This window comes from Anopheles gambiae, chromosome 3, assembly GCF_943734735.2.
Source record: "Anopheles gambiae chromosome 3, idAnoGambNW_F1_1, whole genome shotgun sequence".
Classification (NCBI taxonomy): Eukaryota; Metazoa; Arthropoda; class Insecta; order Diptera; family Culicidae; genus Anopheles; species Anopheles gambiae.
In genome coordinates, this window is record NC_064602.1 from 49,003,453 (window position 1) to 49,025,056 (window position 21,604).

The window sequence follows — 21,604 nt, forward strand, 5'->3', positions numbered from 1 at the left end:
AAAATTTTAATTTTTACTGAACCAAGCCAAAAATCAAGTTACTATAAAAGAAAAGTGCAGAATTTTAAAATGTTCATAAAATATTTTCATATGAAAACGTGATTTAAATGTTCTCATTACCAAAAGAAACGTCAAAATGGCCCTCAACAACGTTATTTATAAAGCAATGCGGCCCGCGAATTGAAAAGTTTGGAGACCTCTGGTCTACATAACCACATGCTAGAACGTTTAATCACCATTCGTGACCATTGGCACCCTACTTGACAGTAAATTTAATTTCAATGACCACTACTTAGCTGTGATACACAAGGCCAATCGAATGTTAGGTTTTACTACGCAACATATCTCAGACTTTAAAGACCCAGTGTGCATGAAAGTTAACTATTGTTCGCTGATTCGCTCTATATTAGAATTCAACTCTGTAACTTGGACGCCTTCTAGAGCTGTTTCAATAGACTATAGTCGATCCAGCGTAGGTTTACTGGATTAGCTCTCCGAACCCTACCCTGGTTGTGCCTTAATTATTCGCCTAGTTATCACGAGCGTTGCTTCCTATTGGGTTTACAACCACTGGCTTTTAGACGGCAAGTTGCACAGGCTACAGTTGTATCCAAAATCCTTGCCAATGAGATTGGCGCCCCTCATCTCGTGGAAAATTTAAATGTATATGTACCTGAAAGAGCCCTTCGTGCTCGTGATACATTACGTCTTGCCAACTCGAACAATGTTTATGCGAACAATGCCCCACTAACAGCCATGTGCAAAACGTTCAGCTCCTTTCAACATTATCACTTCAGAACTTTAAAGGCATTTAAAGACAAAATTTTATTGGTATGGACTAATCTGGCGAACTAAGACTAATTTTTAAATTTAGATATAAGAATTTAATGTTCAATTAGACATAAGTTCGTTAAATAAATGCCAATAATAATAAAAATTATTAAACCTATAGCTATTTTCGATTTATGTACCCATAAAATTACGACCAATGATCAACTCTGGCGGAAAAAGAGTTAGCCCTTTATTTTCTCCATTTCCAGTTTGTTTCAAACGAATTGGGTTTGAAAGGAAATGTATTGACATTACAACTGGGAATTCGAGCAAATTGCCTTAAACTGGAGCCTTAAACTTCCCTTAGAGTGCACCTTCTTCTGTTTAGAGTGTAGAGTGCACCAGTTTAAGGGAATTCAGAAAAAGTCCTGTGAAATCAACTGTGTCACTATCGTCAAATACGTGCCTTTACAATCGAATGCGTGCCACTGCGATCGTCGCAGTAACGGAATGCAATACGTAATTGATGGATGACCCATAACGCAGAAGTAATGTGTCGATTATTGAAAAAAAAATCAATTAAATTCGTCTTCATCTCGTACGACTTAACAACATGCCCGTCATGGGTTCAAGCCCCAAATAGACCGTGCCGCCATACGTAGGACTGATTATCCTGCTTAGGGCAGGGGGGGGGGGGGGTAATCCAAAAGTCATTGAAAACCTACTCCATAAGTGGTACAGAGGCAGGCCTTGACCGACAACGGCTGTTGAGCCAAAAATAAGAAGAAAGAAATTTTGCTTCACATAAAAAGTTATGATCATTTTTTAGAACGAGTTTGTGTATAAAAAATCATACCTGATGCGTGCTCCTAAACCAATCCGGTACATTTCGTATTTTTGCCCATCACTACCTTTGTCAGCTGTTTGTTTGACAGCAAAACGATAAGTTTTTTTTTGTCACTGTCAACTGGGTTCCGTTGCTTTACAGGCTGTTCAAAAATTACGCAGCAGCTAGTTTTCTTGTTTAATACATTGATTTTTTATGCCTTCATTCACCCATGAAATAAATATTTTTCTTTATCTTGCACAAAGTAAAACACTACACACAAAAATTACATAAACTCGCACCAAGCTTCTTGACGACGATTCATTGCTCATTGCTTAGCAAGCTTTTTCTTGACGATGACTGTAATTTTTGACAGATACATGTGCATACTATTGCAAAGCGCGTTGTTAATTCACGTTTCGGAGCAAATTTTACGAACAAAGTTGCCGAATTTTAATTGTACTACGATTCCGCCGTTTCAGAGAACCGGGAAGCAGCACAAATCATGCAGAATTATTACTGATCGCTCTGTTCTATGTTTGTGACACTCCCGGAGACATTGGCTACCTTGATGTGAACTTCAGCAACAACTGAATTGTTTTGCTTCAAAACTATCGAAAATTCTATTCCTTGGAGTAAATACAGCTGTAAGTATTAAGAACGGTGTAATGAATTCCGGTATAAGCGTTTGCAATCAGGCCTTCAGTGTGAAGAAATATTCAATATTAGGCGGTCTTGCAAGCTGCCCGCCAAGTTCAAGGACACGTAGTATTTGTATTTTTTTGTGTGTACTTGGAAACTTTCCGATTCAAACGCGGTGTGCATTGGCTTTTATGGTCATCGTAATATAAACAAATAGAGTTTGCCATCAAGCATTTTTAACAGCATGCAAAGTAGCTGGAAAAAGTGAGTCATTTTCTTTCCGTGTTCGGTCGCCCCTTACATAATGAGAGGCTTACAACTGTGCTGTTAATTTACATCAGGTGAAGTGATTTACTTACCCACTTGCGCACTATTCGTATCCAACATTATTATGTCATATCTCTATTATTAGTCGAAATGGTTTACAAAAAAAAACGAAGGTTGACATATGAGATGGCATTGAGGAGGCATGGTAAATATCACTTGGCTTAGCCTTTTCGCATGATTCGGTTCTGAGGCCGGTGTCGTTCCAATCCAACGCTTTCAGTCATTACGAGTCTTAAATATCACTCACGTTCAAGTTGCATCTGAAATGTAGAGATCAATTTTTATAACGTCTTCAGTCTTTCTACCGGAACCATTACAGTTAGGCGGCTTTTGACGTCAGATAATAGAATCTATTTTTACATACAATCATTTATATTACCACCACCTTTTCCCTGCAGGATTTTCTTGATCGTGCTTGGCGGTATCCATTGGTGACAGCAAGATGAAGCCATCAGCTCCAGCAATCCCGCTCATCCTGGGATTGTCTTTGCTTGGAGCTAGTGGAGCCTACTTGTACATGCTGTTTAAGAAAAGGCGATCGAACGCGACTGGTGATTTGGTGGATTTCTTTACGAGAAGTACATCCAAACAGGACGCTCCTGTGGCGGAAATTGTCATACCGAACAGTCTCATCCCTTTGGTGATCGGTCGCAAGGGCTACACGTTGCAGCACATTCAACAATCTACCGGAGCCAGTATTTATTTCGTTGACCACGATGAATCTAGTCAGCTGTGCCGTATTCAGGGCCCATCGCAAGCTGCCGTTGAGAAGGCGAAAGAAATGGTACTGAAGGAAACGTCAAGGCCCATAACCATTACGGAGGAGGTGATTGTACCGCAGGCTGCCTGCGGAAAGATCCTTGGCCGCTGCGGAGATGAACTGCAAGAAATTTGTCGCAAATCAATGGCCAAAGTGTGGCTCGAAGGTCGGGCTAGAAGTGAAACGGAACGGCGGGTCATGATAACCGGTACTGCCTCCCAGATAAAGGTAGCGAAGGAGCTCATTGCGCAGAAGGTGCGGGAAGATCATGATAGCAAAAAAATGCTCGCCGACCCAACCCGTCAGACGCGAGAGCCCCGCATCAGGACGCCCCCGACAAGCTCTGCCCCAACGCCGGTACCAAGTGACGGAGGGATGAAGCTGAACGCGACTTCACCGAAAATATGCGTCGAAAAACGAAACTCCTCCAGCTTTGCCGCTGGTCAGATGGAAGTATTTGTATCGACCATTGTGTCCCCGAGCAAATTCTACGTCCAGCTGGTTGGACCACAGTCGACCGAGCTGGATCTGCTCGTGCTAAGCATGACCGAGTACTACAACCAGAACCAGAACCGCGAGCTTCATAGGCTTCGAAAACCTTACCTCGGTCAGATAGTGGCCGCCGAGTTCAATGCAGACAACAAATGGTATCGGACCGAAATCAGTGCCATCTTACCGAACGAATACAAACCAGGGGAGGTGGTGCTCGATCTGTTTTTCGTCGATTATGGCGACAATCAGTATACGAACCCGAACGAAGTGTACGAACTCAAGCCCGACTTCCTAGCATTACGATTCCAGGCGATAGAATGTTTCCTGGCCAGGGTAGAACCGACCCAGCAATCCAATCTGATGCCTGCCCCCGCGTCCGCTACCGGAGAAGAAGAGTGGGATCCGGTTGCAGTGACCAGATTTGAAGAGCTAACGTATGGTAAGTGCGCCTCATGTGGCTACACTGATTCATTCAAATTCTTACTTTTACTGTCATGTACCGTTGTTACCTTCCAATTCTAGTGGCTCAGTGGAAAAAAATTGTTTCAAAAATTGTTACCTACCGGAACAGCAAGAGCCCACTGCACGGTCGCGAAACCTCACCCATTCCAGGCGTGGAACTGTACGATACGGCGCCCAACGGTATGGATCAAATCAACATCGCCCAGCAGCTTATAGCAGAAGGCCTGGCCCGTCCTGCTAGCAGCGAACGGCTGGATGAACTCTCAAGGAGCCAGCTCTTTCGGTTGGGTTTAACGAATGGAACAGATGGCAGCTCTTCACAGTCATCAAGCATTGACAAGGTAGACGATGTGAGCGCATCCAGCAGTACGTCCGCCTCGACGGTAATTTCGTCCGGGGTGCATATCAATGGAACGGGCCAAACTAGCCCAAAGGTTGAGCAGCAGCAGCAGCAGAAACAACCACAACAGTCGGTGCGTTATAGAAGTTTGGCCAATGGAGCGCACTGAACGAGATGTGTAAAGGAATCCCACAATCGAACAAGTGTACCAAATAGACATAGGTGAACTTTTTTATTTTATTTTTATTCCATACTCCACTGTCGTTTCGTTTGAGGCGATTAGCTTGCCCTTTTTAGTTCCTGCTATCCAATTGATCGCATTGTACTTAGGCTAGTGTTGTGAAAGGATGCGTGCTTAGTTGGTACTCTTTAGAAAACAAAAAGAACAAATCATATTACATTTTAAATCAGTCGTTTTATAGCAATTGGTTTTAACGTTTCTTATATTATAGAGCAGTTTTATTTTGCTTAGTAAGTGTTGTTGGTATTGCAAGTTATCTTACTCGTCAATGAACCCCATTTTGTAGGACAACGTAAGAAGAGCAATTGTATGTATTATAGACATCGTTATACAATCACTTGCAATCATCAATGATAAATGGAGCGCAGAAGCATTAAAACGAGCTACAATCTAGACAACAAATTGTGATGTCGTTTCTAGAACGAGAGTTGCGTGTAACGCAAAGTTGGAGAAAATTGTAAAATATCATACCTAGTGAGGCAATAGATAAATAGGAAAACGATAAAATGATAAAAGTCAGCAAAAAAAAAACAATCAGACTAGAACACGATACGAGATGGAAAATATTTATAACGTTGTGTAAGTGGTGCCAAATTCCGTTCTAAAAAAGAGATGCGAGGAAAACCGTGTAATAGGGACAAAAACAAAATAGAATACCATTACCGTTTGCGGTCGTCGGGTTTGTTTTTGTAATAAAGGGCTCAAAAGCATTTACATTTATGAACGAGCGCACATTTAGATTTGAAGTTTTTCATGTTCGAAAAAAAAAACGATAAATTACTATAATAAATGTAAAACTTTATACAACTGGTTAATGTGTACCAATAAAACCAATCGTTTGCATCGTGTTTCTTGTGGTGATATAATCGTTTGGCCGAAAGCTGAAGGCAACGAACGAAGGCAACTGAACGAGCATAATGCATTTGCCACAAATGGTCGGCTGGCGGTAGGCAAGATTCAATTACTAAATGAAGCGTAAAGCAAAATAAATTAACTTCCGTTAGCTTAACGATTAGGTACATTTACAGGGCGCTTTCGCTTTGAATGACACTCCGGCAGGGCGGTAAATATAAGAGCCAAATACCACACTAAAACCGTTTTTATTCAATCGCACGCGCTTGCACCAACCGGGTTAACGGACAAGCAGCAGCAAGAGATGAACGATAAAATATGTTTAATTTTCTTCAGTAGTTTAGTGATTCTGTGCGATGCTATTATTGTACACGACGACCATTATGGTAAGAATCGTACGAATGTGGTTCTGGTGAGGGTACTAGTACGACTAATTATATCATTACAATTTCTTTTACAGGTAATTACGACGACACCCGTGAATGGCAACCGGACAAACTTGGTCCAGCCCAGGGAAGAGTTGCTGCTGGCAGTGAGGAGGAAAGGGAGGATCTTCGCCGCACTAACGGTGGGTTGAACTTTCACGAGGTCGATGCATTTGGAGACGATTTTGTAGATTTCGGTGCACAAACAGGACCGCTCGGTGCGTTCACGTGGCATGCCAACTTTCCCGTCGAGGAACGACGGTAATGGGAGGTAGCAGTAGGGACAAAACATTTAAATTAATACTCAAAAACTGTTAATACAATACGTTCCACTCTCTAGAAGATATACTACTGTTTTATTATTTAAAACGTAAATTTTATTGGATTTCCATTGACCATTCGCGGGCGCGCTCTCTTTCTCTTTGCTCTCTTCTCCCTGTATGCTTCACTTCCTCTCTCCTGCCTGGCATACACGAACGAGGATTATGCAAAATGAAGTTTTTGTGGTGTGTGTGTGTGTGTGTGTGTGTGTGTGTGTGTGTGTGTGTGTGTGTGTGTGTGTGTGTGTGGGGGGGGGGGGGGGGGGGGGGTGTATATAGTTTTGCGGTAAATGTTTCATTTGTTTGTGGCTTAGTTAACGTTCATTACTGTGCATCCGATACCGTTTTTACTAGCTTCCTACCCAAACGGATCAGATATTCAGGATTTTAATAAGCAACCCCCCCTGTTGTTTCTCATCGCCTGCTACGCTTTTCAAAACGTCTTTGCAACGTGGTACAGGCAGGCCTCGGCTTGTAACGGTTGCATTGCGCCAAAGAAGAAAAATATCACTCCATCGGTGAAACATAAAAATGCAACGATAGTCCTTGGTTGGCATTATTCAAATTTCATTGTGAATAATTAGCTCCAAACATTTACCACGTGTCTGCCCATTATCAAACGGCGAGAGTGTGTTCAGATACGTTAAGCACAACGCATTTGGTAATAGAAAGAGAGAGCAGACGAGACAAAGCGAATCTGAACTGTTTCAGTCAAGCTCGCTACGTATAGCATAACGGTAAGTTCTACCAGAAACGGTATAAAAAATAAATACTAAAATTTTAACCATCACTCCTCCAATCAACATTACATGTAAGCAAACAATATAGATATGCTGCTGCTGCTGTTGCTGTTAGATGCAAAGGATGCATGGTGACGAGTGAACAAATTTTGAACCACAGCCGAGCTAGCCGTTCTAATGGTAGACGTGCTGATTCTTGTAAAATCCCGCAGCCTTAGGATCGATGGTTCTATCTGTGAACAGTGAACCTGCCTCCGGTGCAACAGGGACCGTGTGACTGAATATTCGGTTACTATCTGATACAAACAAGTCGCGTTGTAAGCTTACTTTAATAAGATCGGCGTGAGCGTGTGAAGCCGTAGTGCCGGATCGCCCGAAGTAAGAGATGTAATTGTTGTAGCAGTAGTAGCCGCCTACGATCAAATTCTGTTTCATCGTTTGTTACGTTTTTTTATTTGTTGCATGTATGCTGAGAAGCTAGCGAATGTTATTAACCATTCTTCCAATTTAACGTAAAATCCACTAGAGTAAAACGAAATGTGTAGAATGCTCTTTTTTTTTGCTGTTACAAATATTGTATCGGTATTATCCGCCGTGATTGGGTGTGTATGTATTTGTGTATGAATTACACCTCCCCCTGATGCTAACGCTTGCTCCCCCGCTCCCGGTGCATCTCTCTGTCTCTCTCAATAAGACATAACACGGAATCAATTGTTTGTTTGTTTCCTTTCCCGAATAATACGCACCTCGTTGATTAGGGTTTTCAATGTGTTTCCCATTTTCTCTTCTATCCAATAATTTCTCACGCATCGAAATCGAATTGCATGTCCAGAGCTACGCACGATACACACGCAGTGGTAGCGGCGAATCCCCTCCCTCCTCATGTACCCTCCCTTACATACAATATAAAAAAGCAAAATTGAATGAGGAGAAAAAAGAAGGCAAACATGTAAGCGATCTAAACAAACGAAGCGCTATTGCAAATGATGGTGATGAATAAGAGCTGTTCGGTAGATTTACCAATGATAATATCATGCACGCATTACACGCCCTCCCCGTAAGCCCGCAGGTTGTTTGTGTAGGTTTGGTGCGTGTGTGTGTGTGTGTGTTTCGTCAATGATAATCACCAACTTACGGAGTGTTATCATAGCTCGAGGTAAGCAAAGGTAATGCAGTTCTCGTTCGGCTCGCTGTTCACACTTCGGTCAATGTGCCCGTACTATCGAAACTTAAGTCATGCTTCGGTTTAGTCTGAACTACGATAATTATTCTGTGTTCATTCTCCATATGAAATCAATACACGACAGGAAAGAGAGAGAAAGAGAGAGAGAAAACAAGTAACAAAAGTGTATAATTTGCATACGTTTATTGTGTGACATCCTAGCTTCAAGCCCATACAGCGCTCAATCGGCAAACACTACCACGACCCAGCGTCCCATGAGTAATAAATATTACTTATTTTCAGCATAAAATCGGTTAAGTTCACCGACGCACCGACGTTCCAGTGTACGCGTACGCGTTTCGGTCCTGCTGCTACTCATTGTTTGCTCTCTAACTGTTAGTGGGATGGAGAGGGAGGGAGGAAGGGGTTACTAATGCACAATACATATCGGAACCAGGACGTAACATATGAAACCAGTAAAATAGTGATATTGGGAATCATAACGTACCGGTCGTCGTGTTGGTAGCAACGTGTAAAGACACGGGAGGGGGTAGAGTTCTTACGCTTTCTGACTTTCAAATACTTTCATATAGTGTGCACATCATTTCCAATCCTTTCTTTTGCTTTCCTTTCTCTCTCTCGCTCTCTCTCTGTTTCGTTTCCCCTTTCTCAAGCAGACGGATACTTTTCGACATCATTCTTTTTTGCTTCCTTTCCTTGCCTTTACCTTAAGTAATAATAGTAGCAGTAGTAGTAGTAGAGTAGTATTACTGTTCACCCATTTCTCTTCTCAAAACTACTGCGCCTCAACCTCCCTCTCCTCCTGCTCCTCCTTCTTACGTTTCATCATCCGAAAAGGATGCAGTCTAGTTGCAACGCAGGACAGCACAGCGTGCACTTTGCAACTTCTTTCTCTATTGATTGATCATTTGCAAGCCCACCAAATCGGTCTTCTCAGCATGTTTTACACAAACACACACACACACGTACATACAGACAAGCGAGCGAGCGAGCGCGCGCGCGTCTACACAACAAGCGGGATTTCATGACCATGATGGTGGTGATGGTTTTGTTAATGCATACCCTTTCCCCCGTTTCTACCAATCCCTTGCAATTGAGGGGCGGTTTAGAAAATCAATCGTGTGGCGTGTGAAAATTAAACTGTGTTTCTCCTCTCCTTAGTTTTTTTACTGTGCGGAATTCTTGTCAGAAATAAGCTGCACAATAGTTCAACAAGCCCGACCGAGCCAAACCTTCGGCTACACTTCATTCGTTAACCTGCTTCTTGGATCCGCCGCTTACGTCGACCAACGATGCGATTGAACTGAGTTGCATTCAATTGTCCTTCCTGCAGCTGCACCGTTCGGCTGGTACTTGATTTATCCGATGTTATGGTAGAGTCCCCGAACGCATTGGCGAAAACATTGGGCGATGGATTTGTTTTATTTCCTTTGTTTTTCTTCCTTCATCAGTACCACCACCTTCACACAATGCTGATTTGCTTGGCAAAAAAAATCGCTTGTCGTTCTGTTTGGATGTTCCCCTCGTTTTGTTAAATAATAGATCTTCCATTTCTTTTTTTTGTTATTGGATTACGATGTAATTATTAAGCTTAAATGTGTTGTACGAGACTTTACGCGTTATTTTTCTTGCTTTTTCTGTATGTTCTGTCATTTTTTCTTCTGTACCATTACGCCAAGTTTGCTTAACATGTTTGCCCTTTTCTCTTCTTCTACCTTTCTTGATGCATTTTAGTGTTGGCCTGGCTCCTTCTCCCTTTTCACTTTTAATCGCTCTCGGTGTGTGGTGTACCTGCTTAATTTGTTTATTTCTGCTATTTCTTCAGCATCATATTATAAGGATATTCTTCTTAAAGGAAATAATCCGGCGTTCTTCTGGTTACGTGTGGTTCACCACGACGCGGAGCTGGATCAAATTGTAGGCTGTTGTGAAAGGAGCAAAACAAAAACAATCATCACAAACCATACATCACCGATTGGGTTTCCCCGTGCTATGGTGTGCTACACTATACTACTAATACTTACAATGAAAACTTGAGTGCATCGTCCAGTTCCATCAATGCTGCCTGATTTCCACAACGGTAGCAGTAGTTCGGTGCAGAGAAAATTGTGACCACGTTACGATCGTGGCACCAATTGTATCCTTCCATTACTAACTGATGCGCTCGGGACACTAATGTCAGCCCATTTGTGTGATTGAACAGTTCCGAAATGTCCTAAAAAACCGATCACACATTATTAGCACATTACAATACACTTTTCGATACTTTTCTTAAGTACACTATCCATCCATCATTGCACACTCACCTGTCCAAATGTGTAGCCTGCACCTCGTGGAGAAATGCCCCAACCGCCTCGGTCATCCGGATCGGACCAGAGCAGATCGCACATGGGACCTTCGTGTGGCACCTCCTGAAGTCTGTCCAGTGCTCGAATGTGATCAAGCGTATCGATCGATGGACTAAGCCCTCCGTGCAGGCAGAATATCTGTCCATCTACCAGAGCCGTCAGCGGCAAGTAGTCGAACAAATCCGTAAAAAACTTCCATACATTCGGATTGCCGTACTTCCGCAGACATTCGTCGTAGAAACCGTAAACTTGCGTAATTTGCCGAGACTCGTGATTACCGCGAAGGATCGTAATTCTTTCGCGATATCGTACCTGCGTAAAACAAGAAGTTATTTAGCTACAGCTTCCTCTAACCAGGTTTGGCATTCCCAGCGCCCTTGCTTACCTTCAGTGCTACCAACAGAGTTACGGTTTCTACCGAATAATAGCCACGATCGACGTAATCGCCCATGAACAGATAGTTAGTGTCCGGCGATCGTCCACCTATCCGAAACAGCTCCATCAGGTCGTGGAACTGTCCATGAACGTCTCCGCATACTGTAACCGGGCATTTTACCTCTTGTACGTTGGACTCCTTCGATAGAATTTCCTTCGCCTGAGGAGAGAGAAAGAAAGAAACCCAATTAGGTTAATTTTTAAACTGAGTTAATCCGACACAAAGAAAGTACATCAAAATAAATAAATTTCTTTCCTATCCTCTTTTCACATACTCATTGCTGCTGCCATATCGGCTATATCGAATTAAGCAGGGCAATATTTAATGCCTAGATAACATATCAAGAATGACAAACAACCTGATAACAACTAAATATATTGTTGTGAATCACAGCAGCTACTGCGCGTACGTCATTAATGACGAGTAATTTTATTATTTTAATTCCATTTAAATATTTGCTTCACTAATCTGTTCAAATTACTTCAATCATCGTGTACTATTCATCTCACGCACTTGTACCCACACTCACCACCTTATCAGTGTAATGATGAAATGTAATCCTTGCTTCTATCAATGATTTTCCAGACGAGGATTTTTATTCGAGGACAAGCAAAAATAAACATTATACAACAACATTGTCACTGACTCGGATCCGTCATCGTGTAATGTTATGTGCGTACAATTTTAAGCGCAATACTCTCTCTCTACCTACGATCTTAATAAACTCCCAAGTACTTGCTGTTGTCGATAGGACTATAGTTCGAAACAATTAATTTTAAACAAGATCAAACTGGTTTTCATAATACCAAGTTCTGACGAAGCGCATGTATTACTCATGATATCAATACACACATCAGTCGCTTTTTTTCGGTGGCAGATCGATACGGTCACGCATGGAGCGACCGAGATGTAGTGAATGAAGGAAATAATAAAAATATACTATTCGGTCATTCATACAGACACACACACACACTGGCAGATGATGTGTCCATTCGCTGCCACTGACTATTTACAGACCGAACACGGATGATTGCCAGATCTCGCCACACAATACAAACAGTGCAGATAAGTTACTGCATTGCAAATAGTAGTGAATCTAGTAGTATCTGGTGTAATCCTTTAGCGCCAAGGCAGCTTGCCAATGACATTTGAACTGGCATTCGCATTCAATCCCCTCGATCCGATCCTTCGCCACTCGGGGAAGCTAAGTTCAATGAGGATACACAGAAAGGGTAACAACAATTCAACCTCATTATGAACTCTATCGACCATAACGAATATTCGTTTTTCATCGCAGGAAGTGACAGCACTTCTAAGCTGAATGGGGAATATGACCGGCCCTGCAGACGGCCATTTTTTGTCAGAGACCTTATGATGAGACAGAAACAAAACGAATCTTCATGCACCTGTGCCATCCTACCTACAACCGGAAGTGTGGCACCGGTCGTTCATTCAACCGGTGGTGGCCAGCTAAGTGCGGTACGGCGTAGGCCACAACTGAGACAAGGTAACACACAAACGAAGCCGGTGGTGCGTCGCGCTGCACCGGATCGGATCGGATCAAACGGAAGCACACTGTTTTTGTGCCAGTGCCAAGATCTTGAACCGGTGAAATAGGTGTCCACGAAAAGTCTTGTTTGCGCGGCCTATCTCTAAACTCTGCCGCAAGTACCGGACCCTGGTTACGGTTACGGTGGGTCAGAGGATGATAGGGGGAAGTGATGTGAGCTATTGCATCTAAAAATAGACTTCACAGACTTGAAGGACTGCCAGACGCAGTTTGACTGAGTGTGTATGTGTGATATTCGTGTTTTGAGTTTTACTGGCTAAATTTCGGGTCGACGCAATAACATTTTCTCATCAATTGATAAGCAAAAAATATTGGTTCCTGGTGCGTAATTGTTATCCAATCAGCCGCTGTACTTGTGCAGAATTTTAATTGCAAATCACAGTACAAATGTGACTATGGTTCGATGTGTGGTGTCGTTCAAATTAAGTATTGTAAATCGTTTCCCATTTCAGCAGTTTGATTATAAATGAAGAACAATAAATTCACAGCGTTTAAGTACCTGCGCTCCCAATACCTACAGCTTTTTCATTTAGGCTTACACTTCATCATCATCGTCATCATCATCAGATCCAGCAGAGACTTGTGCGCTGATTAAAACATTAACATTGTACAGATAAGATAAAGCTTTCAAGTCACACTAATTTGCTGCACAACTCACGTTTTTCAACTCTTCTTTGGATAGGAGTTGTAGAGTGAGCTTTACAAAACTGCTGTTCAGCGAATGTAAATAAGACTTAACGCATTTTAAAATTTTCAAATATTTTCAATACGCGGTGAAGTTTCAAAATGCATGCGGCAGTTGAAAGCTCACGCACACATATGCATCCTTTCCAATCGTCATCGTCATCATCAACTTGTACCATCGGCAACAGTGCTGTGACTCATTGACCGTAGAATCGGTGTATGTGTGTGTGTTTGTGCGTGCGTGAGTCGCTAGCAAAACTTTACGGCTAATAATTGCCGATTGCACATAGAGCAGGGCGGCTCTTAATTATCTTTTAATTTTCTCCATATTTATACGGCCAACAATAACGCTCGTACAGCGCGCGATTGATAAAACTTCCTTTTCGCCGTTTAACTCGTGACCAATAGGGCAAATTTGATGGAGGACTCTGACGCGACAATGGATCTTACATACGCCCTCACAAACACACACATAAACATAGACACACGCATACGCGATATCTTATTCACTCATCCTAACGTAGCATTCCTTTGCATAGGGGGTTTGCATGGAGGCCGTGCTTCAAAAAATCTCCATTTTTCCCCCAAATAAAGAACGCACAATGAACAACACTTTATCGAAAGTATCGAGATGTGGCGAGAAAGTTGCCTTTTTCTGCGCCGATTTTCCGTCACGGGAGGACTTCCGTGAGCTGCCTAGAGTGCCGTTAAGTTGCAAAACTTTTCCAGCAATCCAGCTTTCTCACTCTTGCGGCTTGTGCGCCGTCGTCTCACTCAGGTGTATAGCGGCTTTGCTTGTTTCTGCTATCGATCTTTCAATCCCTCTCGCTCACACAACCGCTCGCATTTTTTTTGCGGCTGGCGGATGTTCTTGATCTCTGAAGGACACGATTGAATTTTATGCGGATTCTTGTCACTTTTTGCATTTCCTACTGCCGTTAATATACACGATAAGAAATCTAGAGCCAATTGCAAATGGCAAGAGGTCATCAGCTCACGCACAAAGATCACTACATTCTCACATCCTGCGAGCGAAAACGGCGATGCCCCTTTTATGGTGGAAGCAAATATTGAATTTCGAGACACTTTTCCCTTGGCGTAACCCACTCGCTATGCCATCGACGATATTAGATCACTGTCAAGCGCAGATGAGCAGACCTAAAATCTCCGCCTTTCCTTCGCAAATCCTCTTTCTAGCACACAATTCTACACTATTCATGGGTATGGTTCACCGCGTCCACTGCGCCCATCGTCATCATCATCATCGTTGTCTTGCTGCCTACCTTATCACACAGAATTTTCACTTGCGATTCGGTCAATTGTTTGCACTCGTTCAGTTGCTCGATCCATTGGTCTAAATCTTTAAGCATAGCCTTATCCTCCATCCTAATCGGTATGCTGAAATCGTTCAAAGAGTCTCAATCACGCGTTTTTTCACTAGTTTGCAACCGATTGGCCCGTGTTGGTCCCGAAATTCATGCGAATTTCGGATCTTTGCGACTGCGAAGCACACTTCTTTCTAACAAAATGGCCGACGCTGCGTTTTGCTCCACTGTAACTTGGGGTAAGGTTGGTGCATGTACGACCGTAGGGTCATGTATTGACATAAGACGCCATTGTGTTTTTGACAGTCAATTGCTATGCACAGGAAGAGCAAATACAATCTGCTCTCTAGTTGCGCGGTAAATGCGTTCCGAAAGCATCATCTTGACTCTAAAATAGCGGTGCCACAGAATACGTTTTTTTGTGGATAATTTTGGTTGTTGTTGTTGTTTTGTTGACGATTTTGGATAAAGTTTGGTTGTTGAAGTTGTTGTTGGGTTGCTAAATAGTCATAAAATTTCACTTACTTACATCCTTCTTATTCAAAGAACAAAAGTTAAAAACTGTGAAATAGTGCAATCATGTACTAAAATTATTTTTAATGTTTAGTAAATTTTACAAAAATGTTTTCGTTATAATTGCTGAGTTTCTCATCACATTGTTATTATACTTTTCTTTAGAAAAATCTTGCAGGTATTTGCAGAAAAATATATTTATATAAATGAAATCAGTAAATATTTGTAATAATCTATTGAAGTGGCTTTTTTCAAATCCTTAAGAGCCGAAAGAACATTATTACGCGTGTTTCAATGATAATTATAGTAAATTAACTAAATGGTGGCCCATCAGTATTTTTCTATCGATTGTTAATCTATGTTGTAAAATGCTTGTTGAGGCCCGTGTCTGTGCTCCATCGGATGCGATTTTATCGGAAGGCCTGTCAAAATTTTATATGGGATTTGACAGATAACGTCGGACGTGCGATTTTGTCGTACGACGGAATCAAACATTTTTGATTTCGTCGGACGCCGCATCCGATTTTATCTTTCAAACTAAATGTGTGGTGTTTTGTAGGAACAATCTCAACTTAATTTTTCATAATCGTTATATTATTAAAATCATCCAAATAATCTCAATATTATACGAAAAAGCGTTTGACAGCACATGCGATAAAATCGCATGCGATGGAGCACAGACAAGGGTCTGATACGGACGTCACACGAAGCGTAAACTTTGGCATAAACTAAATTTCAGCCATACAACCCTGAAATCTTTTAACAGGAAGTTTACGCTCTCCCATACAAATCAAGCGTAAACTTTTTGAGTTTACGCCTCGTGTGACGTCCGTATGAATGTGAAACACTGATTTTATGTTTTGTGTGATGTGTTTGACGAGCAGCACATTTGTACATGAAATATTTCACTAGCTGTCCTGTGAAACGCCCTTGGTGTGAAGCGTCTGATGAAAATGACATTTCTGTGAGCACTGTCATCAGTGTCATCTGCGGTCGGGCCTGTTCACGTTCTTTTCTTCGCCATCTTGTGCGGGTCGGACGTGAATTTCGCTGCTCGCGAAAACGAATCGCTTGGCAAAGTGTGAAATTTGTGAATAGAACCGAAAATGACTGAAACACTGCAACTGCGCGGCCAGCTTCTTGGCCACTCTGGATGGGTGACGCAGATCGCCACCAATCCGAAGTACCCGGACATGATCCTGTCTTCGTCTCGTGGTAAGTGTTGTAGGTGATTCTAACCTCCAAAATGTGCTTCATCAACACGCGGCATCGTCAGTGGCATTACCGACATTTGATGTATTCGAGCAAATGTGTTGCCCTAGGGAAGGATGTGTAGCGAAACGCCAAGCTCGGCTGTGGGCTAATAAATGTATTGTAATTTTTTCAGACAAGACGCTGATCGTGTGGAAATTGACCCGTGATGAGCTGAGCTACGGCATTCCTCAGAAGCGTCTGTACGGACACTCGCACTTCATTTCCGATGTAGTGCTGTCCTCCGACGGCAACTACGCTCTGTCCGGATCGTGGGACAAAACTCTTCGACTGTGGGATCTGGCAGCTGGTCAGTCGACCCGCCGTTTTGAAGACCATACCAAGGTGTGACAATTAAGTTAATGACGCTTGCCACCGGCAAGCAAAGGCAACTTCGCACGAAAACAGAGCAAGCAGTGTTGATCGATCGTTTTGATTCGCTATTGAGTCCAACTATCGATTCTTAACGATGGGTGTAATCAGGGATTCTTTCTTGATAAGACCTCCGTTAATAATGGATGTTGAAGTACCGTAATTCGAGATAGTTTGAATTGTACAATTGTTGGCAACATGTGCGATATTCTTTCAACTGGCTAGGGTCTGCTCTGTTGTAAATGATACGTTATTGTGCCTATGCGAGGCTGAAAATCAAAAATTCAGTTACAAAGCGCCAATGCGTGGCAGAAGAAAGTAACCAAAAGCATAGTATCAAAGCGCCAATGCGTGGCAGAAGAAATATGTTGTGCTATTCCTATTAGTGTGACAAGTCAAGCACAAATGGTCGTCAACCCTTGGATGCCGAGGCGGGCGTGTACATCCATACGGTGAGGGATGCGAGAAGGTTGCTTGTGTTGAGGTATACGACCGTTGCAATATCGTGCAGGGCTATTATCTATAGCAGAAGACTATCTGCATTCGTTGCAGTCGCGGATGTGTCTTCCTTCTGTAGATAATAGTAATGTAAGATATGCACTGAAGCACTCTTCGAAAAACATTTAGATGATTGATGACCACAATTACTCAAATCATAGAAAATGTGACCGCTACAAGAAACTGCTTTCTCCTTATACAGTACAATCGTATTGCTGTTACGCACATCCCAGCTCCATGCAATTTAACTAATCTATGAGTCGCATGGCGTTCTTCTATTAATAGAGCGTGCAAGAGTAAACTTCCTCTCGATAGAGCACACCTTTCCAGTTCATGCCCCCATGTGGTAGATTTGGAGCAAAGCTTTGTTGAGAGACAACATCAAATAGTAAAAGCTATGTTTTCTAATGTAGCGGTCACGTTGTCTATGCTGTGTAGTCTGGGTGACTACTACAGATTGGCTACCATTTAGTACGAAGCTAATGTAATTTTTTTTCATTGCAGGACGTGCTCTCGGTTGCTTTCTCTGTAGATAACCGTCAGATTGTGTCGGGATCGCGCGACAAGACGATCAAGCTGTGGAACACTCTGGCCGAGTGCAAGTACACCATCCAGGAGGATGGACACTCCGACTGGGTGTCGTGTGTGCGATTCTCGCCGAACCACACCAACCCGATCATCGTGTCGGCTGGTTGGGATCGTGTGGTGAAGGTTTGGAATCTGGCCAACTGCAAGCTGAAGATCGACCATCTCGGACACAACGGATACCTTAACTCGGTGTCAGTGTCGCCCGACGGTTCGCTGTGCACGTCCGGTGGTAAGGATTGCCGCGCCTTCTTGTGGGATCTGAACGACGGCAAGCATCTGCATACGCTGGAGCACAATGAAATCATCAACGCACTGTGCTTCTCGCCCAACCGCTACTGGCTGTGCGTCGCCTACGGACCGTCGATCAAGATCTGGGATCTTGCCTCCAAGACGATGGTCGAGGAGCTGAAGCCGGCTAAGAACGGCGATCCGCCACAGTGCTTGTCGCTGGCCTGGTCTACCGATGGACAGACCCTGTATGCTGGCTACTCCGATAACATTATTCGCGTGTGGCAGGTGTCGGTCTCTGCTCGTTAAGGCGAAGAGAGTCCATTGGATGGTTTATTAATGATTCCATTCAAGTGAGTATTGGAGAAATCCGTTGCATTCTTTGTCAAAGAAAGTAATAAACGGGAACGTGAAAATGTAATTTCATTTGATGTTTTTAATGTAAGATATTGCTCGGTCAAATTAGTTTTACATAACATATTTAAAGTAAAGAAACATTCATTTCATATGTTGATATTTTATTTTAAAAAGAAACTCGATTATCAATGCATAATCGTGCAAGTGCAGTTCTGAAAGAGTTGTTGCTCGTATACGTCATTCGATAGAGTAGTGAGGTAATTGTATGAAATGCACTCAAATATTAATAAAATGATGTCTCAGACTAGATACAAATTTTTCGGCCAAAAATAGAAAACTGAGAATAAATACGTTGCTCCAGCCTGGTTTTACATTCGTTTATGTTCCGCTTGTGCTTGTACGCATACCGAAAATGATTTCCCTTTGAATGTAATTTCGATTTGTTATTATTAAATGATTAAGATAGTTTTTAGAACATGTAATTTATGCGTGCCAAAAATAGCCATTCATATATGGGCAATGTGTACAAGCTCCGCGTTTTAGCGCTACCCCAAAAAAAGACCATCGTCCATCAGTCCAAGGAAACCGGTGCAGATAGACGGGAGGGAGAAATATCAGTTCCGTAATTCTTAAAGACCTGGTTCACTTCATGATGGATTTCGCGCCTTTCTATATTCAGATAAAATTACGAAGAAAAATATTTCTAATATCGTTTGCCTTTGCATGACCCGTTGCGCTCCTATCGGCCAACATGGCAAAATCCAAATGGAAAAGATGCGTCAAAAAAAATACACGTCATGTTTGACAGACTTCAGTTTTGGTTTGCGTGTCCATATCGCTATTGTCAATCCGGCTTGAAAACGTACATTCGTGGCCGGCTTCGCGTGAACGAAGCATTCGATCCCATCTCCAGTATCGCACTCGAGGCGATGAACGATTCCGGCATTCTGGGCAGAGAATCACAAAATTGATAAACTGGCAAAGGCAGCGTAGCAACTCGCGCAAGCCGGATAGAAGTTTAGCTGCTGAAACACGCTTTTCCTGGGGAAAAATGGTGAAACTGGTGCTTGTTGTTTGCGGCTTCGCTGCCGTACTTGCCGGCGCGTTCGTGCAAGCGGCAATTGACATGGAGATAGAAAACAGAGCCGTCGATCGGACAATAGATCTGACCTCACAATTGGTGAAAATTTCCTACAAAATAACTCTAGAACACAAGTCGAAGCTGCCCATCAGCACTTACCTGTTCGTTGTGCCGGAAGTGGACCGAGAGAAGTTGTCCTTCATCTCAGCGAAGGATTCCTCCAAGAAGGAGCTGAAGCTCACGGAAACCACCACCCCGAAGGGGGTGACGTTCAGCATGACCCTGCCGGCCGGTGCATCGAACCCAGTCGTATACATCGAGACGGTGTTCACGAAATCGCTCAAGCCGTTCCCTTCGTCCATCACCCAAAGCGAGCGGCAGCTGGTGCAGTACTTTGGCAACGTTTACTTCTACTCTCCGTACCCGACGGTGACGCAGAAAACGACGGTCCATCTAAGCTCCCGCAATGTGGAAAGCTACACCCAGTTCAAGCCGAGCGCCCAATCGGACAGCACTGTTACGTACGGACCGTACGATAACGTGGCAGGTATGAATGCGGGATCACCATCACAAGACCATTTGTTGTAAGTGTGTTAACGTTTGCCCGATGTTATCAATTGCAGCTTTCTCCCACGAACCGATGACGATTCACTTCGAAAACTTTACTCCATTCCTCACCGTGACCCGGCTGGAGCGTACTATTGAGGTATCGCACTGGGGCAACATTGCCGTGGAGGAAACGATCGATATCGTCCACTCGGGAGCCACGCTGAAGGGGGCGTTCTCACGCTACGACTACCAGAAGGATGCCCGCTCGAACCAGCCCAGCGTGAAATCGTACAAAACGCTTCTGCCGGCCTCGGCCACCGGCGTTTACTACCGTGACACCAATGGCAACATCTCCACCTCCGCCCTGCGCACACTGAAGGATGCGGTCGAGCTGGATCTTCGCCCACGGTTCCCCCTGTTCGGCGGCTGGCGCACCCACTACACGCTCGGTTACAATGTGCCGAGCTTCGAATACCTGTTCCAGAACGGCGACAACTTCCTGCTGAAGATGCGCGTGATCGATCACATCTTTGACGACATGATGATCGACGAGGTCGTGACGAAGGTTATCCTGCCCGAGGGTGCCAACAACATTAAGCTGATCGCGCCTTACTCAATCCAACGGCACCCGGATACGCTGCACTACACTTACCTGGACACATTCGGCCGTCCGGTGATTTCCTTCAGCAAGCGCAATCTGGTCGAAAATCACATCAACGACTTTAATCTTAAGTACAACTTTTCACGCGTCATGATGCTGCAGGAACCGTTGCTGGTGGTGGGCTTCCTGTATGTGCTGTTCTTGTTCGTGATCATCTGGATGCGGCTGGACTTTTCCATTATCAAGGACAAAGAGCCACATCAACACAAAGACTAAGTAGGCGGTCGATGAAATAACCCAACTTTCATCTCCTTCTTCTTTACTTTTATTGCACATTCTCTTTTCTCTGTGAAATTGGTCCGCTATTCCATCCATGGCCTTCTTGGTTACACGTGTCTTATGTTTTAATTGGTCCTTCTCAAATGGACGCTACCACCAAAAGCGCATGGAGAAAAGTAAAGTAATCACGTGTTTCAACGTTTGCATTTCAGAACCGCTAGCACTAGCGCTCGTTGTACTGAACTGATCGCGCGAGCAGCAAATATTCCAATTGCGTTCTGCTAACTAGTTGCGCCTCTACACACAAACAGTACATGGCAGAGAAATAAAAAGGAAAAAACAATAAACTCGAACGATTTAATGAATTGTTTTTAAATCGCTTGAAAGAAATAGATAATTGTAGAAGCTTTGTATTGAGAACGAAAAGAAGCTACACAAAACGGAAATGATCCACAATGGCTTAATTAAACATGAACAGATGATATCGTAATCCGTCAATTCCAAAAACTCTCCCGTTTGGCGTGACAATAAAGAAAAAAAAAA

General features: G+C 43.2%; 5 protein-coding genes across 8 annotated transcripts; 4 read left to right on the forward strand and 1 right to left on the reverse strand.

Annotated features, from left to right (window-relative positions):
• The first annotated feature begins 1,932 nt into the window (after positions 1 to 1,932).
• Positions 1,933 to 5,709, forward strand: LOC1279591 (tudor and KH domain-containing protein homolog). 4 transcript variants are annotated; one of them, XM_319344.5, is made up of 3 exons: positions 1,933 to 2,244; positions 2,965 to 4,257; positions 4,341 to 5,709. In XM_319344.5, exons 2-3 carry the CDS (start codon positions 3,009 to 3,011, stop codon positions 4,787 to 4,789), a joined length of 1,698 nt encoding a protein of 565 aa, XP_319344.5. In that variant the 5' UTR covers positions 1,933 to 2,244; positions 2,965 to 3,008; the 3' UTR covers positions 4,790 to 5,709. The 4 variants fall into 4 exon arrangements, with proteins under 4 accessions (XP_319344.5, XP_061517818.1, XP_061517816.1 ...); XM_061661834.1 differs by lacking the exon at positions 1,933 to 2,244 and adding an exon at positions 2,256 to 2,503; XM_061661832.1 differs by lacking the exon at positions 1,933 to 2,244 and adding an exon at positions 2,326 to 2,580.
• A 143-nt stretch (positions 5,710 to 5,852) lies between these two features.
• On the forward strand, positions 5,853 to 6,486 carry LOC133393987 (uncharacterized). Its single transcript, XM_061661835.1, has 2 exons — positions 5,853 to 6,099; positions 6,174 to 6,486. The coding sequence occupies exons 1-2, from the start codon at positions 6,018 to 6,020 to the stop codon at positions 6,401 to 6,403; spliced, it is 312 nt and encodes a 103-aa protein (XP_061517819.1). The 5' UTR covers positions 5,853 to 6,017; the 3' UTR covers positions 6,404 to 6,486.
• Positions 6,487 to 8,547: 2,061 nt separating this feature from the next.
• Positions 8,548 to 15,034, reverse strand: LOC1279592 (serine/threonine-protein phosphatase PP2A). Its single transcript, XM_319345.5, has 5 exons — positions 14,703 to 15,034; positions 11,115 to 11,324; positions 10,688 to 11,041; positions 10,406 to 10,596; positions 8,548 to 10,303 (listed from the first exon to the last, which is right to left on the reverse strand). The coding sequence occupies exons 1-5, from the start codon at positions 14,802 to 14,804 to the stop codon at positions 10,231 to 10,233; spliced, it is 930 nt and encodes a 309-aa protein (XP_319345.3). The 5' UTR covers positions 14,805 to 15,034; the 3' UTR covers positions 8,548 to 10,230.
• Positions 15,035 to 16,211: 1,177 nt separating this feature from the next.
• On the forward strand, positions 16,212 to 18,615 carry LOC1279593 (small ribosomal subunit protein RACK1). The gene is made up of 3 exons (XM_319347.5): positions 16,212 to 16,472; positions 16,645 to 16,853; positions 17,883 to 18,615. Exons 1-3 carry the CDS (start codon positions 16,364 to 16,366, stop codon positions 18,501 to 18,503), a joined length of 939 nt encoding a protein of 312 aa, XP_319347.2. The 5' UTR covers positions 16,212 to 16,363; the 3' UTR covers positions 18,504 to 18,615.
• A 747-nt stretch (positions 18,616 to 19,362) lies between these two features.
• Positions 19,363 to 21,408, forward strand: LOC1279594 (dolichyl-diphosphooligosaccharide--protein glycosyltransferase subunit 1). Its single transcript, XM_319348.5, has 2 exons — positions 19,363 to 20,179; positions 20,256 to 21,408. The coding sequence occupies exons 1-2, from the start codon at positions 19,603 to 19,605 to the stop codon at positions 21,056 to 21,058; spliced, it is 1,380 nt and encodes a 459-aa protein (XP_319348.4). The 5' UTR covers positions 19,363 to 19,602; the 3' UTR covers positions 21,059 to 21,408.
• Positions 21,409 to 21,604: the final 196 nt, after the last annotated feature.